Here is a 17,133-nt window from a genome sequence, read left to right as displayed (position 1 = left end):
TTCAATCTAAAATAAAGATAAATACACATATTTACAGAAAAACTAGTAGATTATCTTTTTGCTATCTGACAAGATGATACACTTGCAGGTAATTTCTTGTATGAATGAAAAAGAAATGGTACTCCTACACTGCTTGTGGTAACAGTTTTAGTGGGCAATCTGACCAAAAGTCAATGTGAATTTAAAATATCTTCTTAGAAATTTTAAAATGTTAAGTCATATGAACTGATCATTCATGCCAGTGTCCTAGTTCTGAGTCTGTACCATGGAAATGTTCTTGCTCAGATGCAAGGACGTGTACTTTGATATTTATTGCAGTATTGTTTGTATCAGATGAGTTGTAGTGGCCCTACTTTCGTTAATGAAATACTGTTCAGCGTGCCAGAAGCAGAGAAGACAGAAAAATAAGCACAGCTCCCAACAGTAAACACACAGGAGACTAAATTATACGTCAATTACAATATAGTGCATTAAAAAGATTGAATTCAAAGTGATGTACATACAGCTCTACAAAATACAATTGAAGAAAGAAAAAAGCAAGAGGCAAAATGTGTGATTATAATTCTATTTTGCAACCAAGCAATTATTCCTAAATATGAAAGACTGAATAACTATACCTGTGTAAATACTCATACATGCATGCATGGCATATAAACACACATATGTGTGTATATTTGTAAACTATATTGACAACTGTGTCCAATTTTTAGCATAGATTTTACTTAAGGTTGGAATGGGAGTGAGAATGAAAGTTTTGTATGTGCTGGGGATTGAACCAAGGGACTTGTACATGCTAGGCATATGGCCCCAATCCCCTCCCCCAAAAAATTATTTTAAAAGACTGAAATTTTTTAAATATCATGGCATTCTGAGCCCATTTGTAAGAAATCTTAAAGCAATAAGCAAAAATAGCAACAAAAATTAAAATATAACTGATTTTTTAAAACACGCAAAATAACTTTGATTTCCCTAGATATTGCTCACTAGAGTACCTTGGTATATATCTACCAACTCTCCAGAGATCAGTGGCTGAGAAATGTAAGATAAAGCCAACTATTTTTCTGTTTTTGCTTATTTACCTTTTAAACTTTCTAAACTTTTTTTTTCTTGTAAGTTAATAGGGTTTGAACTCAAGGGCTGGGCTCTGTCCCTCAGCTCTTTCACTCAAGGGTAGCACTCTACCACTTTGAGTCACAGCACCACTTCCAGTTCTCTGGAGATAAAAGTCTCCCAGACTTTCCTGCCCAAGCTGACTTTGAACTGCAATCCTCATATCTCAGTCTCCTGAGTAGCTAGGATTACAGGCATGAGTCATAGGTGCCCAGCTAAAACCATTGGTTATTTGTTTGGTTTTTTTTTTTTAAGGAAAGTGTCCAAGCGATGAGTTCAAGCCCCACAATTTACAACATAAAACAAAAACAAAAAAAAGTCTCAGATATCTATTCTTTTCTACTCTATTTTCATAAAATTGATATAAGATTATAGAAATAAAACATTGGGAAAACTTATTGGCATATTACTGGCCTAGCAAACTACTGTCATTCTTTAGTTCATTTTCTTTTCTCTCCAATAGATACCTTAACTATCTCATTTTATACAATTGCATATTCTTTCTTTCTACCAAATATTCAATTATGGCCATTATCTATGTATATATCAAATTAACTCTGTAATGGATATTCTTAGAGAAATAAATTATTCTTTTTAAACATCCAGAAAGACTGAAGAATATATACTTTTGCACTAAAAATTCCAATTGAGAGATCAACCAAGAATTTAATATGCACATGTTCTTTTATAGCATAATTTACATCTTACATTCATTTAGGAAAAATAATTTCTGGACACTGCTAAAGTACTTAAGTTAGATTTCATCTGTCTCATTCTTATTTTAAGAGAATTACATTTTCCTGCATGATTAATTAAAAAAACATTCAATTATTGTTTATCTCTAAAGCCATTCTTTAATTTTTATTTTTGTGTGTTCACATATTAGCTCAAAAATAATAAATGACAAAAATATAGCAGGCAAACATATCTAAAGTTTATTATAAATGTGATCACAATAAAGAAACAAAAAAAGAAATCCTACCTAGTATTCAAGGCCTAGGTTTCAACAGATGGTTGAGTCTACACATTCCCGTTGTTTCTAGATCTTTCTCCCAACAATCTCTGTCTCTGTCTTCTCTCCCTCCCCGCTGCCTCTCTCTCTCTTTCTGTCTTTCTCTCCCTCCTTCTCTCTTCCTCCCTGGTACCCCACTCCCTTTTCTCTTCCTTTCCTCTTTCCCTTCCTTTTACTCTCCACCCTCCTTCCCTTCATCCCTCCCTCCATCCCTCCCATGCAATTGTTGTTACCATTCCCAATATGGCCACCCTAATTCCAGCTATCAACATCTCTGGCCTGGATTGTTGTATTTGTATCTTGAACTGATTTCCTTAATTATAGACTTGGGGCTATCATTATAAACTCGGGCAAGATCAACATAAAATGAAAATCTGACCATGTCTTTAAACCCTTAAAAATTGAGAGGCTAAGGAAGAGAAATATCAATTGACCCCCTAATAAGATTATTTCTTTGTTGCTTTGTATGTCCCTCCCCCACAGTGTAACCCCCGCTTTCACTATATTTGATGTTAGTATAACATGTGGAGGAGATGGGGACAAACAAGTCGTTTAAGGATTCAGGTGGACCTGTTGCAACAATGAGAAGTACAAAATGTCATGTCAAAACCAGCTTTACAATGTCGGTGGGGGGGGGGGGGTATGATTGGGTGGGGGGGGAGGGGGGAGGCTGGGAAGGGAGGTGAAGGGTAAACAAAGGAGAAGGCTGCAATGCTTGGTAAGAAATGTATGTATTATCCTGCCCATGTAATTGTAACCCCTCTGTACAGTATGTTCTCATATAAAATTAAATTAAATTAAAAAAATAAAAATAATAATGGGGTAATGAAAATTCTCTTAATGAGAATGCTGTTGTTGAAATAATGAGAAGGTTCTAAAATCAGCAATAATGGTTACAAAGCTCTGTAAGTGGGTGAAAAATCACTGTATTATGTCCTTTAAAGGGTTAATTGTATGTAAATTATATTTCAATAAACCTTTACTTTAAAAACCTTCACTTAGGTTAAGTTGGGACTTTCCAGGCAATGACACCGTTAGATGCCCAAGTGATTTATTGGAGAAAACCTTTCTTCTAGACACCACCAGATTAGGCAATGGTGGATACATTTTATATTCAAATATCTTACCTGAATATGAAAAGGCCACGTTCCATGGCCAATAAGGGACAGGAAGCAAGGGAAAGTAAAACACTATGAACCAGTTTAGAAACCTATGAAAGGAGAGGGGAAAAAGAAGGGTTGGAAGAGACTCAAATATGAGAACAAGTATAAAAAAGATGGAGCTAAACCCACGGGGACTTCCCAAGTCAAAATTGCCCTATGAAGACACCTGCATCCTGCAAACAGAGCCTTGCATTAATATCCCTACCATGACAAGATAATGAGTGGGGAAGTGTCTGTTTGAAGAGCATACGGTGGTGGCTCCAGAATGACAGCGGGTAGAGCTGCTGCAGAAAATCTAACTGGTATATTTTTCTGACACTCTGTGTGTGTGTGTGTGTGTGTGCGTGTGTGTGTGTGTGTGCATCTGTCTGTCTGTCTGTCTGTCTGTCTGTCTGCCTGCCTGTCTATCTGTCTGTCTGACTGTCTATGCTGGTCCTGGGGCTTGAACTTGGCTTGGGTGCTGTCCCAATGCTTTTTTTTTTTTTTTTTGCTTGAGACTAGAATATTTCCTCTTGAGACACAATTCTATTTTTGGTTCTTTGTTGATTATATGAAGTTAAGAGTTTCATAGACTTTGCTGCCTGGGCTGGCTTTGAACTATGATCCTCAGATTTCAACCTCCTGAGTAGCTAGGATTACAAGTGTGAGCCACCACACTTAGCCCAACTGGTGCATTTTTGATGCATAAAAGATCTCTACCTCCTAGCATAACATATAATAATTTATAAGATGCTGAGTTAACCAGTCCCTAATAACTATTTTAGGTTCATTACCAAACTTCCCTGACTCACATTTTGTGTTAAATTTTAGAATTAAATATTTCTTGCTTTTATATTTTTGGTTTATTCTGACCACCACACATCTATCCTTCTAACCTTACATGTTCCAAGAGACATTATCTCCTCTGAAAGGACTTTTCTGAACAGTCAAGTAGGGTAATTACCCCTTCTTTCTGCTTTCTGAATATTTTCAATTATGTGTTTGCCCTCTAGCTCATCTGTAGGTTTCTCAAAGTATTTGGTTACTTCATTTGCATCCCTAATACCTAAGTCAGTAGATAGAAATATTCAACCAATGCTATTTGGTATATTCAATTTTTACTTTTAATTATGAAATATAAAACCTTTGCAGTTACTGTTTTGTATTTTATCTTTATTCTTTTGTTTTTGTTTGGTTTATGTGGCCCAGGCTTGCTACAAACTCATGATCTTCTGCCTCAGCCTTCTAAATACCAGCATTACAAACATGAGGTAACATGCCCAGCTAGCCTTTTGCATAATTGCACATGATCTGATTTATGTTTTGTCCTATAGATGTATAGTTTAATTCTTTGTTGTTCTGATAAAATTGTGATTATAATACTGAATACCACATAAGGTAAATGTGAAGATTAAGGAAAATATTGCATTAAAGAGCCTGACACATAGTGAGTCCAAAAGAATTAGGAGCTCATGATAGAGGCATAGTCATGGTATTGATTTGCACAAAGAATCAGTTTTCAAATTCAGATTCTACTAGTGATAGAATTATTTTTTTAAAAAAACTTTCCAATGAACATGGTTGTGCTGATAGCTTTAATGTGGCCTTGTTTGTGGTCATTGGTAAATGCCCAGAAGAGGGATTGCTGGGTCCTAGGGGAGCTCGCTCTAGTTTAGTCTTTTGAGGAACCTCCATATTGCTTTCCAGAGTGGCTGAACCAGTTTACATTCCCACCAACAGTGTTCCTTTTTGGTTACATCCATGCTAGAATCTGCTATTATTTGTTTTCTTGATAATGGTCATTCTAACTGGGATTAAGTGATATCTCAATGTTGTTTTGATTTGCATTACTTTTATGGCCAGAGATGTTGAGCATTTCTTCATGTGGCTATTGGCCATTGTTTTTTTTAGTTTTTTTTTTTTTTTTTATTGTAAAGGTACAGTACAGAAGGGTTACAGTTACGTGAGTAAGTTAATGAGAACATTTCCTTTTGAGCATTGTTACCCCCTCCTTTGTTTTTCCCCTACTATTCCTTCCCTTCCCACCTCCCGAACTCCTCGCCACCACCACCTCCAAGTTGTAAAGTTCAACATAGTGTCTTGTACATCTCATTTCAGCATTTTGTTATTTCCCTTCCCCTCCCCAATTCAGAAAAATGTATATACAAGTTGCATGGCACCAGAATCAAATACAGTGACAAGAGGGGTTATACCATGGGGGAAGAACATACAAAAGAACATACAAAAGAAACAAAAAAAAATTACATAGTACATTAAAACAACAGCAACAAAGAAAAAACCTCTTGTGTCCCTATCTTGGGGTTCATTCTTATTTTCTCTTCAAAGAAGTCGCTTTTTAATTCTTTGATTATTTCTTTGAAGATTTAGGGTTAATTTTTTTAGCTCTAAGTATATTTTAGATATGAGGCCCTTGTCTGTTTCATAGCTAATGAAGATCTTCTCCCAATCTGTGGGAATCAATTCTGATACATAGCTAAGATATGGTCTCAACCCAGATGTCCCTCAGTAGATGAATGAATCAAGAAAATGTGGTATATATACACAATGAAATTCTATGCTTCCATCAGAAGAATTACATCTCCTCTTTGTAAGGAAATGGAAAGACTTAGAAAAAAATCATATTAAGTGAAGTAAGGCAGACCCAAAGAAACAATGGCTTCATGGTTTCCCTCCTTTGTAATAATTAGTATATTCCTACCATAGTCATAACAGAGGATCATAATAACTCAATAGCTGTGTATGTATGATCATATAAAATGATGCTAGTTGAAATGAACTCCAGATATGGAATGAAGAGTTTTTCTTTGTTTTTTTGTGTTTTGTGGTTTGTTTTCAGTGTACTTTTTGCAGTTATTTCTTTTCTCTTTTGTTCCCCCCACCTCCCTGGTTTATTCTCTGTGGTCACTGTCTTTGATTTCAATATCCTTTGTTTTGTATAGTTTATCTGATTTGAGGAAGTAAAGGGAATTAAAAATAAAAATGAGAAATAAAAAAAAGCTTTCCAAATGTTCAAAATATACTTTGAAAATTATTTTATACAGAATTTGAGCCTGATACTGGGTCTCATATCTGTGACTCTAACTACTCAGGAGACTGAGATCTAAGAACTGAGGTCTGAAGCTAGCCCAGGCAGGAAAGATTTATCTCCAGTGAACCACCAAAAAAGGAGGGAATGCTGGAAGTTGAGCTGTGACCCAAGAGGCATAAGCCTTGAGTTAAAAAGCTAAAGGACAGTGTGCAGACCCTGAGTGATACAACAAAAACAAAGAGAATTTGGAAAATGCTGTAATCTAAAATTTTTCTTAGAAACTTTTCTTCTTTCTTCTTCTCTTTCTATTTTTTGCAATATTGTTTTTATTATTTTTTATTATTATGTATTATTTTATTATTATTATTTTATTGTTTTTATTTCATTGAATGTGGTCAATTTTCAAAGCCCTCCTCCACACCCTGCACCCCATACATAATCTTCATCAACACTTATTCAAGAACATATTTCTTAGGCTGTCCATGATGAATAATGTTTATAATCCTACCTCCTTGGGAGGTAGAGATGGGAAGGATCACAGCTAGAGGCCAGCTTGGACACAAAGTAAGTAAGACTATTCATCTAAATCAGTAAAAGTTGAGTATGGCCTGTCATCCCATAGGAGGATTGTGGACCAGGCTGTCCCAAGCAAAGACATAGACTCGTTAAAAAAAAATAACTAAAATGAAAAGAGCTAGAGGTACCTACAATTTAAGTGTTGCAAAATCACAAACCCAGTATTAAAAACAAGCAACAACTAAAACAAAACAAAACAAAAACACCTCTCATAATTTCCCCCCATTCTGGAAGCCCATCCAAGGATAATGAAGGAAAGGGATTAGAGAAAGCACCTACGACTAAACAAAATCTATGGTTTTGGCTTCCTTACCATAATTTTTAAATTTAAATTTTACCTATGTATACACACACACACAAGTAATTATCAATTCTATTTTCCCTACATCGTTAGCTAGTTTTCTCAACATCATTCATCAAGCAAACTTTTCCATAGGAATTCGTGATTCTCTATGGCATGCTTCTATCTATTCTGTTTCATTGGTCCACTAATCTATTCCTGATTGATAATCATGTCATTATTGTTATTCCTATCCAAGATATTTTAGTGCTTGCTAGGGTAAGTACCTATTCTTTACTCTTCTAAGATTTCTCCTAGCAAGTTATCTCTCTCAAAAATTGTAGAGTTCTTCTAGAAAATGATATGGCCAGTAGAATAAGCTAGACAAAGAAAGTCAAGTACTTCATGTTCTCATTTATATAGACAAACTAAAAAAGCTGATCTCATAGGACAAGAGAGTAAAGCAGTGAGGTATTATTGTCTAGGAAGGGTAAAGATGAATGAGGTTTAATAATGGATACCAAGGTACAGTTAAATAGATTAGGTTCTAGCATTCTTAACACAGAAAGATAGATACTTATAGTAAGTTTTTGGTAACATGATATTTGTGTCTGATTTTTTTTCTTTATTTTACATTTCATAAAGAACTAGAAATACAAAGGCACCAAATACAAAGACATAATCTATGTTCACCCTAGTGGTTATTATGCATATTAAATTATCCCATTGTACTCCATAAATGTGTGTAGTTATTATGTATCCATTAAAAATCAACTTCAGAAAACTACTTAAAATTTTTAGTTCTTAATTAACATGCACTTTAAAAATGAAAGACAGAAATGCAAAACAGGACCTGTCACTAATGGGAAAGGAATGGGTGAAGAATAGTGACTGTGGTCAAAATACTATATGTACTCATTTAAACATGGAACAATAATGCTCATTAAGATTGGTTCAGTAAGGAGAGAGGGATGAAGGAGAGTGATGGAGGGGATGAATCTATTGAAGTATATTGTGGTATATTTTGGTCACATCAAAATGAAACCCTCTTCTACACCTAATTCTATTTCTACTCCAAGACCATAATGAGCATTAGAACCTAACAAATGTGAGAGAAAACATATAAAAAGAAAAAGAAAAAAGAATTTTTCTTTAGTTGAGTCCCCCAAATCCATCATCTCTAAATTGATTTTAAGTTAAATTGAACTGAAAAAAAAAAAATAAGGGAAGATCGGGTGGGGGGAGAAGGGGAGTATGGGAAGGGATGGGAAGGAGAAACAAAGAGGAGACAACAATGCTTGATAAGAAATGTACTCGTTATCTTGCCCATGTAATTGTAACCTCTCTGTATGGTATTCTCACAATAAAAAAGAAAAAGAAAAAAAAGGAAAAAAAAGAAAAGTGTAAACCCAATTAAAAATAAATAAATACATACATACATACATAAGGAATAATTGACATCTTTACTTACCTTTTAGTAGATTTTTAAGATTTTACTGCTAATTATGTTATTCATAGGAAAATAGATGGAGGGCTGGCTACCTGGCTTAAGTGGTAGAGTGTTTGCCTAACAAGTTTGAGGTCCTGAATTCTACCTCAGAACTATCAAAACAAATAGGAGGCTGGGTGCTGGTGGGTCACACCTGTAATTCTAGCTACACAGGAGGCTGAGATCTGAGAATCGTGGTTCAAAACCAGCCTGGGCATGAAAGTCTCTGAGACTCTTATATCCAATTAACCACCAGAAAACCAGAAATAGCCCTGTGTCTCCAAGTGGTAGAGTGCTTGAGCAAAATAACTAAGGGACAGGGTCCAGGCACTGAGTTCAAGCCCATGACTGACCAAAACAAAACAAAACAAAAACCAGAAACAAAAACAAAGAAAGCAAATAGGAAAATGGATAGGACGGAAGTCATCATGTTAAGTAAAATAAGGCAGACTGTTGAAGAGAAATATTGTGAAAGAGAAATATATGTGGAACATACACAATGTATTCATGTCAGAACTTGGGTGGGTGGACAATTTGGAGGGAAAGGGGAGGTAGAGTGAAAGGAAATGGCAAAGGGGAAGTAAATATGATCCAAATACTTCATACACATGTAAGAAAATAGAATAATGAAACTAGTTAAAAATTGTTTGAAAGGGGGAAGACATGAGTGAGTAGTAGAAAGGGGAAATTGGATTATAACATATATGCATGTACGGAAATATCACAACGAAATTGCTTTGTACATTAATATACACTAAACATACACTAAAAAGATGTTGTTTCTAGTAGTTTTTCATTCTTAGGTAGATTAATTCCTAGATATTGTGCAGAGTATACTTTCAAACCATTTCTCTTTTTGGGGGGGGGGGAGGCCGGTAGTGGGGCCTGAACTCTGGGCCTGGGCACTGTCCCTCAGCTCTTCAGCTCAAGGCTAGCGCTCTACCACTTGAGCCACAGCGCCACTTCCAGCTTTTTTCTTTTTGCTTATGTGGTGCTGAGGAATCGAAGGTCTCAGGCATGCAAGGCAAGCGCTCTACCACTGAGCTACCTTCCCAGCCCCTCAAACCATCTCTCTAGTGCTGTTCTTGAAAAAAATCAAATGTTCATCTTGTTTCTGGTTTTTTCTAAACAACCTGCTTTTATCTTCCCTAGAATTATTTCCTTTTACTTTAATATGCCAAATCTTGGCATTTTCTGTTTTGCACCTTTTGTTCAGTACAAGACCAAGTCTGTTAAGTCTGTCCTTCATTGTAGAAGAATTTTAATTAACCTCTCTTCAAATATTTAACTTTATTTTTTCTCTCCATCTAGTTTTCCTATTAATTATATATTGATAGTTATTCTAGTTTTCATATCCTTTAATTTGTTTGTCATTTTTCTAATTATGTATGCCTTTTAGAGGACTTCTGGGAATGTTTCTAACCCAACTCCTTCTCATTAATACTTTCATCAACTGTATTCATTTAACCCATGAATTAAGCTTTCTATTTCTACTACATCTGATTGTGGTTGCTTCTTAATAACTCCTTATCCCTGATGGTTTCTAGTGTCCTAGCTGCCCTTGAGAATATGCATTAGTATTATTGTACATTCTTGTTTTCTCTGGCTCATTAGGTTTGTTCTCTCTGGAATTAGTTGTTCAGTTTGTGTTTTGGTTTTTCCAGTGTTTTACATTGTTATTTCCCAGATAGCTCTTATTTTCCCCATTTCCTTCAGACTACCAGCTGTAGTCTTTACAGTATATTCCAACTCCCACCTACATTATACTTGCATCTGGGATACTTGCAGAATGAGATTCAAAAGAAGGAAATGCCAGTTGCTTTGAGTTCCCCTCTTTTGACTCTTGACTCTCCAACATCATGAACCATACTTAATATTCTCAAGATCAAGCCTGAATTGCTTTAGTTCTCTGTTCCTATTCAGCAGATTGGACTATGCTACAAAACCACCAAACATTTGTCATGCACTTCTCAAGTTACTGTTTCTAAATGAGTGGTAATAGCCCATACTGGGAAATAACCTTGAGGAATAACTTATTTCCAAAATTTCTTAAAACTGAAGTGCCTCAGTGATTCTATCTTCTTCCTTTCCTTTCACAGACCTCCTCTTAACTTTTCCCTATATGATAGGCTTTTTTCTCAGTAAATAAAATTTAGTTTTGAAGCCTTCTTAACTAAACCATAACTGACCCCCACAATAATTAGAAATGCCTCTGAAGTTTTAGAAGGCATTTGAATGTTGCTAATCTAAAAATATAATAGAAATGTGTTAGACATGTGATCTTGCACAATTATTTCTAGCCCATTTCTGTGTGCTTGCTATATCAACATCTATATCTTATACTTACATATTTTTTTCCTTTTCTTTTTTTTCTTCTCTTTTTGTTTTTGTCTTTGTCATGGGGCTTGAACTCAGGGCCTGGGCCTGGGCCCCTTTCACACAAGGCTAGCACAGCTCCACTTCTGGTTTTTGAGTGATTAAATGGCGATAAGAATCTTATGGGAAATTTTCTGCCTGGGCTGGCTTTAAACCAAGATCCTCAGCTCTCAGCCTCCCGAGTGGTTATGGTTACAGGTGTGAGCCACCAGCACTTGACTTATATTTTCCTTATGATCTGACATTGATTTATCCACTATATGTGTGCAGAATGCTTACTGTGCTATTGTTATAGATGCTAAGTATTTGGGGGGGGGGGGGTGAAATACAGTGTTGGTCTACACTGAGCAAAGAAGCCAGAGAGAAAGAATGTAGATTCAGAGGACTGGAGATATGGTACAGCAGTAGAGCACCTGCAGAGCAAGAATGAAGCCCTAAATTCAAACCCCAGTACTGCCAAAGGAAGGGGATGGGGGGAATGGAGAGAAGGAGGGAGAGGGAGAAGGAAAAGAAAAGGAAGAAGAGGGAGAAAGAAAGAGGAGAAAAGAGACAGGAGGAAGAAGAGGAAGACAGGGGAAAGAAGAGGAGGAGGAGAAAGATGAGGAGGAAGAAAAAAAGGAGGAGGAGGAAGAGGAGGAAGAGGAGGAGGAGGAAATAATAGGCTTCTATTCGAGTTGGGATTTTTTTTCCTGTGTTATTTCTAAGGTATCCCAGGCACCTAAAACAGTATAAACATCGGTGGGATGTTAAATAAGCAAATATTGAACACTAATTACAAGTGTGTTGAATGCTATGAAAAGAGTACAGGTATTATAGGGCATGTAAATAGGAAGCCTAGCCTACTCTAGGGGATTCTGTTGGATTAGTTCTCTAGAGAACAGGAACTGACAGAGGAGAGAACCATTCCTTTAAAGCAAGGTTCAATCAGTACCTGGTTTCCATTTAGCTCTCCTATTGCCCATGAGGTTTCAGTTATCTCAAAATTTTTAGTAACTATATTCTACAAATAAAAAAAGATGAATTCCTTAATACCTGCTTATAGAAATGAAAATAGAAGGCACTGTTTGAGTTTTCAAGCACATCTAAGTTGACTGGTGTTTCCTGCTTTCTTGCTGCTTGCGCTCTCACCCTGTTTTCTGTCCTGATTGGCAGGTGAAGGTGCCTCTTTGCACCCTTGTGATGACACATACTGTGGACCTTTCCCAGAATCTGAGCCAGAAGTGAAGGCTGTATCGAAATTCCTCCGGAAACACAGAAATCACATTAAGGCTTACCTCTCCTTTCACGCATACGCACAGATGTTGCTATATCCCTATTCTTACAAATACGCAACAATCCCCAATTTCGGCTGTGTGGTAAGTATTTGGCTCTCTATATAAAGGTGTGTGCCAGACACCATGGCTCCTTTCAGATGCTAAGGTGATCTTAGTAGTAGTGACAATAGCAAATATGTTGTGTTTATCCTAATGAGTATTGTATATGAACTCATTTGCTCTTCATAACTTGTTTTGGGACAGGTTTATATAGGCTAGCCTGGCCTTGAATTCAAGATGCTCCTGCCTTAGTCTCCTGAGTACAAATATTATAGTTGGGTTCCACCATGCCCAACTTCTTCATAATTCTTTTTTTTTTTTTTTTTTTTTTTTGGTCTGTCGTGAAGCTTGAACTGTGGGCCTGGGCACTGTCCTTTAGCTCTTCAGCTCAAGGCTAGCACTCTACCACTTGAGCCACACCACCCTTCTGGTTTTCTGAGTGGTTTCTTAGAGATAAGAGTCTCACAGACTTTTCTGCGATCCTCAAATCTCAGCTTCTTGAGTAGCTAGGATTACAGGTGTGAGCCACCAGTGCCTGGCTTTTCATAATTCATATCTCCAATTTACAGATAAGGAAACTGAGGTCCAGGAAGATTATATAGTTATGTTAAGGACACATGGCTACTAATGTTCACCTTTTCCAGGACTCATCACCAAGTGTAGCTCCAGAGTTGTTGATTTTTAACCATTGCTTCTCACAATGCAATCATTTCCAGCTGATTTTCATTCTTACCACGGGTTACATAGAAAAGGTCAAGATGGATTTGATTAGTATTACAGTCTGGGTCACATATGCAGGACTGTAATTAACTTTATTGAGTCAATAATCGTTCATAAATTATAGTCTAACTCTCATTAATTAAAAGCAAGTTTAATTAATAAGTGCTATTTGCTTAATGCTAGTACGTCTCTGGGCATGCGTCTGACAAGCTACAACTAAGAATGAGCAGGCTTTCAGCCAGAAGATTACTTTAAAGTGAAAATGGAAGAGCTCCCTTTTTCTTATCTCAAAAACCCAACAAGCATAATTCATCATAAAGTGAGTTCATTTCAGAGCCTATAGCACCTAAAGGCCTGTAAAGTTCAAAACCAAGAAAAACTAATACATAAAAATTTTAGAAGTTAGGACAGCAATTACTTTTGAGGGAAAAATGGAGGCAGGGAAGCAGTCGTGGGAAAAAAAAAACAAAACCACAGGAATTCTAGGTTGTTCCCATTGTTTGATCCTTGACTGGGGTACTGGTTACAAGAATGCGCTTAACTTGTCAACATTCACTGAGACATAAAGTTACATTTTGTATTCCAGCCTGTATGAATGTTTGAGAAATTGTTGTTGCTTAATTCCTGGCATCAAACATGTAGTATTTTCTAACACCACTTCTCAGACACAAACTATGTGGTGCCCAATTCAATTCAATTCTAACACCAACTACCCAGGATTCGTGGCAGACTGCCTCCATGTTATAGATCCACCGTAAGTAGGTGGTTCCCGTGTTACCTAACTGAGTGACTTGGCTGAACAGTCCCAGAGCCCATCAGCCTCTCCTGAGTTTCAGTAATTCACTGGAATGATTCAGTGACTCTAGGAGAGTGCTTTACTTACACTTACTAATTTATTTTAGAGTACCCAACTCAGGAACGGCCAAATGGAAGAGGTCACTAAGATAAGGGAAAGAGAAGAGGGGAAGGGCCATGGAGCTTCTTTCCCTCCTCCAGGTAAACCACCTTCCTAGTACTTCTACATGCTCACTAATCCTGTCCTCCAAACCCCAAGGGGCTTTATAAAGGCAACATTACCTATGCATAGTTGAACATATCATTGTCCATTGGTGATTCAACAAATCTCCACAAAGGCTAGGATATCAGGCTAAAAGTTCCAGGGCTTTCTGATACTAGACCTCTATCCTGAATTTATCTAGAAGCTTCCAGTTACCAGTCATCTCTCAAAGACTCATCATTCTTGAAGTTCTAAGTGTTTTAGAAACTACATGTCAAGAACCCAGAACTAAGACCAAGTATTTATTTATTTTTATTATATTATGATACTAAAAGCATTTTTATTAAAGAGGAAGACACATTTCCCTTTACATTATACCTGGAACTCTAAACCCTGCACCAAACTGCTTGGGGTTTCAGAAATTTCTAGTGTAGATGGACAAGGCCTAAAAGGAATAGAGGATGTAAAGAATCAACAAAAACCCTGGGGGAAAGCTTTTTATTCTGACCAAAGTGAGCTTTGTTCTTAGCATTCCAAAAATTCTGAACAAATTCCTTCTCTTTGCAAAAAGAGTCAGCTATGCTGTGGGTCAAATAGGCTTCCACTCAGTTGCTATGGCTTCACTATAGCCATTGTTTTTATTGACCTGACACCCTGGACACCTATATCATAATATTTCTATAGGCAAACATTCAAACCTTTTGGGAACAAAGTCTATTTATATTTGTATAACAGATGATAAGGCATTTGCAGTAAATAAAAGCATTCTTGGTGAGAATGTTTTCTATATTTTAAAATCCATCCTCCTGCCATAAGTTCAGCTTATTTTCTTTTGGTCTTCAGTTTGGAGGATGTGGCATAAGGGTAAGTCAACAGTTAATAGCCATGAATGCATTTGCTTCCCAATCAGCTTGTAACAGTGTCAGGAGGCACAAGAGGGAGGAGGGATGGCATCTAGAGGATAGAGGCCAAGGTTGAGACTAAATATTCTATGATGCATAGGGCTGCCCCTTTCCCCCACCGTAGTGAATAACCATTCACTAAACAAGTCTCTAATGCCATTGGTTAGAAATCCTGAAGTCTGGGGCTGGGAAGGTGGCTCAGTGGTAGAGCGCTTGCCTTGCATGCCTGAGGCCCTGGGTTCGACTCCTCAGCACCACATAAGCAAAAAGAAAAAAGCTGGAAGTGGCGCTGTGGCTCAAGTGGTAGAGCGCTAGCCTTGAGCTGAAGAGCTGAGGGACAGCGCCCAGGCCCAGAGTTCAGGCCCCACAACTGGACCCAAAAAAAAAGAAAAGAAAAGAAATCCTGAAGTCTGTTAAGCGTAAGATTAATCGTTGAAACTAAAATTTAAAAAAAAGTTCTCAGAAACTCAATCCTTGACTCTTAAGCAGAAATGAATAAATTCTGCCAGAATGGTTCAAAAACATCCCATCCATATTTGAGTCATTTTCTGCTACCGTTTAAAGTCATTAAGTCACTTGAAATAAAGAAATATGTAAATAAAAATGTGTTCCTTACTTAACTAAGGACTAGTAAGTAAGGCTTTGTTCCTTTTGAACAATTGGAAAGAAAAAACAATGGAAAAAGAAGGATCAGTGGGAATCAGTGCTCATGCTGTAATCAAGGCTTAGGTCTGAGGGTCACAGTTCAAAGCCAGACCAGGCAGACAAATTCAAGAGACTCCAATTGTCTTCATAAAAACATAAGTAAAGGTGTGGCTCAAGTAGAAGAGCACGAGCCTCAAGTCTAAAAGCCAACGAAGAGCACAAACCCCTGAGTTCAAACCACAAAATAGCACACTAAAAAAGGATTACTTGATCACTTAAATAGTCTTTTAAAGAGGTCTAACTGTATCACTAAAAAGAATTCTTAGAAAATCCAATGAAACTTCTCCTTTCTGTGCATAAATCATATCTAAACTCTTTATCAATATATACCTATATACAAATGGCAGATGTACAGTGAACTCATAAGGTTAAAGCTAGGTAAAATTTTGTATAAATAAGCAAGGTAGCTTTTTTTCCTTTTCTGTGGGTTTGGTTTTCTGAAATAATGAGAAACAAAAGTCTTCTGGTTAGCAGAATTCAGAATCCTCTAAATGTAGAATATCTTCCCTTGCTATGGAATATTGCTATGGCTGTTGGAGAAGATGCTGAAATCTTAGAAGAGTCTCCATGAAGACAGCTCATTATGTTGTTTACATCCTTTTTCTGTTGGCTCCTGTGAGAAGAATACCATCATCACTGAGATCAATAACAAGTAATCTGCTGACTCTTAGAACCTGGTCCCTGAACATTCACAAAGGGTACCATTTGCTACAAACCCTGCCTTGTGAGTCCCTGAGCTGAATGAGGACACCAATGTTGGACTCAGACCAACACACACCACAGTGTTGTCCAGAGTGCTTCAATTAAAGTATTAAATTATTCATAGGCAAATAGAAATGGGAGAAATGCATACTGGTTTCAATATACTTCTCTTCCTCTCACTTGTTATACAATACTTGTCTAACTCCTTGTGAAAAAGGCATGCTTTAGGATGTTTTAAAGGACAGATCATATCAGAATCTCCACCACTTAGGATTTTGATTATGTTGAGGATTTTTCCTGACTTTTGACATTAATAACAGGAGCTCCACCTTAGAATTTCTGCACATACCTAAGCCCTGTGAGAGGTGACTGTAACTTTAGAAGTCATGAAGCATTCTGAAACTGATGTTCTTGTTTCCACTAAGGAGAAACACAAAATAAGAGAAGCCAGTCAAAGAAGAGAAGGAGGTGGGAGACAATGGCAAGGAGGAGGGGGAAGGAAGAGCAGGAGGAAGAGGAAGAGGAGAAAAAAAGAAAAAGAAAGAAAAGAAAGAAAGAGAACAGCAGCCACCACCACCAATCTTTATCTGCTGCTTTTTAAGTGGTCCAGATGTATTTTAAATACCTTGTATTTATCCACTAAAACACTGAGCCTTTGAAATATATACTTAAGGTTCAATATGATTGCCTTAATACTCTTGCAGGCATGCTTACTCAACACTCAGATGAAAAATATTGATTAAGCATCTGTTATACCCTG

The 17,133-nt window shown here is 36.9% G+C and overlaps 1 protein-coding gene across 1 annotated transcript in view; it reads left to right on the top strand.

The window, feature by feature from the left end:
- Nucleotides 1–17,133, top strand: part of Cpa6 (carboxypeptidase A6) — a 272,271-nt gene that overhangs the window by 249,192 nt on the left and 5,946 nt on the right. The window contains exon 9 of the mRNA XM_042666133.1: nucleotides 12,187–12,389. Coding sequence (XP_042522067.1) covers nucleotides 12,187–12,389 — 203 coding nt within the window. The remainder of the gene's footprint in view (nucleotides 1–12,186; nucleotides 12,390–17,133) is intronic.

The sequence above is a fragment of the Dipodomys spectabilis genome, unplaced genomic scaffold, assembly GCF_019054845.1.
Source record: "Dipodomys spectabilis isolate Male_0828 unplaced genomic scaffold, ASM1905484v1 ptg000015l, whole genome shotgun sequence".
In the NCBI taxonomy this organism is placed as follows: domain Eukaryota; kingdom Metazoa; phylum Chordata; class Mammalia; order Rodentia; family Heteromyidae; genus Dipodomys; species Dipodomys spectabilis.
This window is presented reverse-complemented; position numbering and strand designations above follow the sequence as displayed.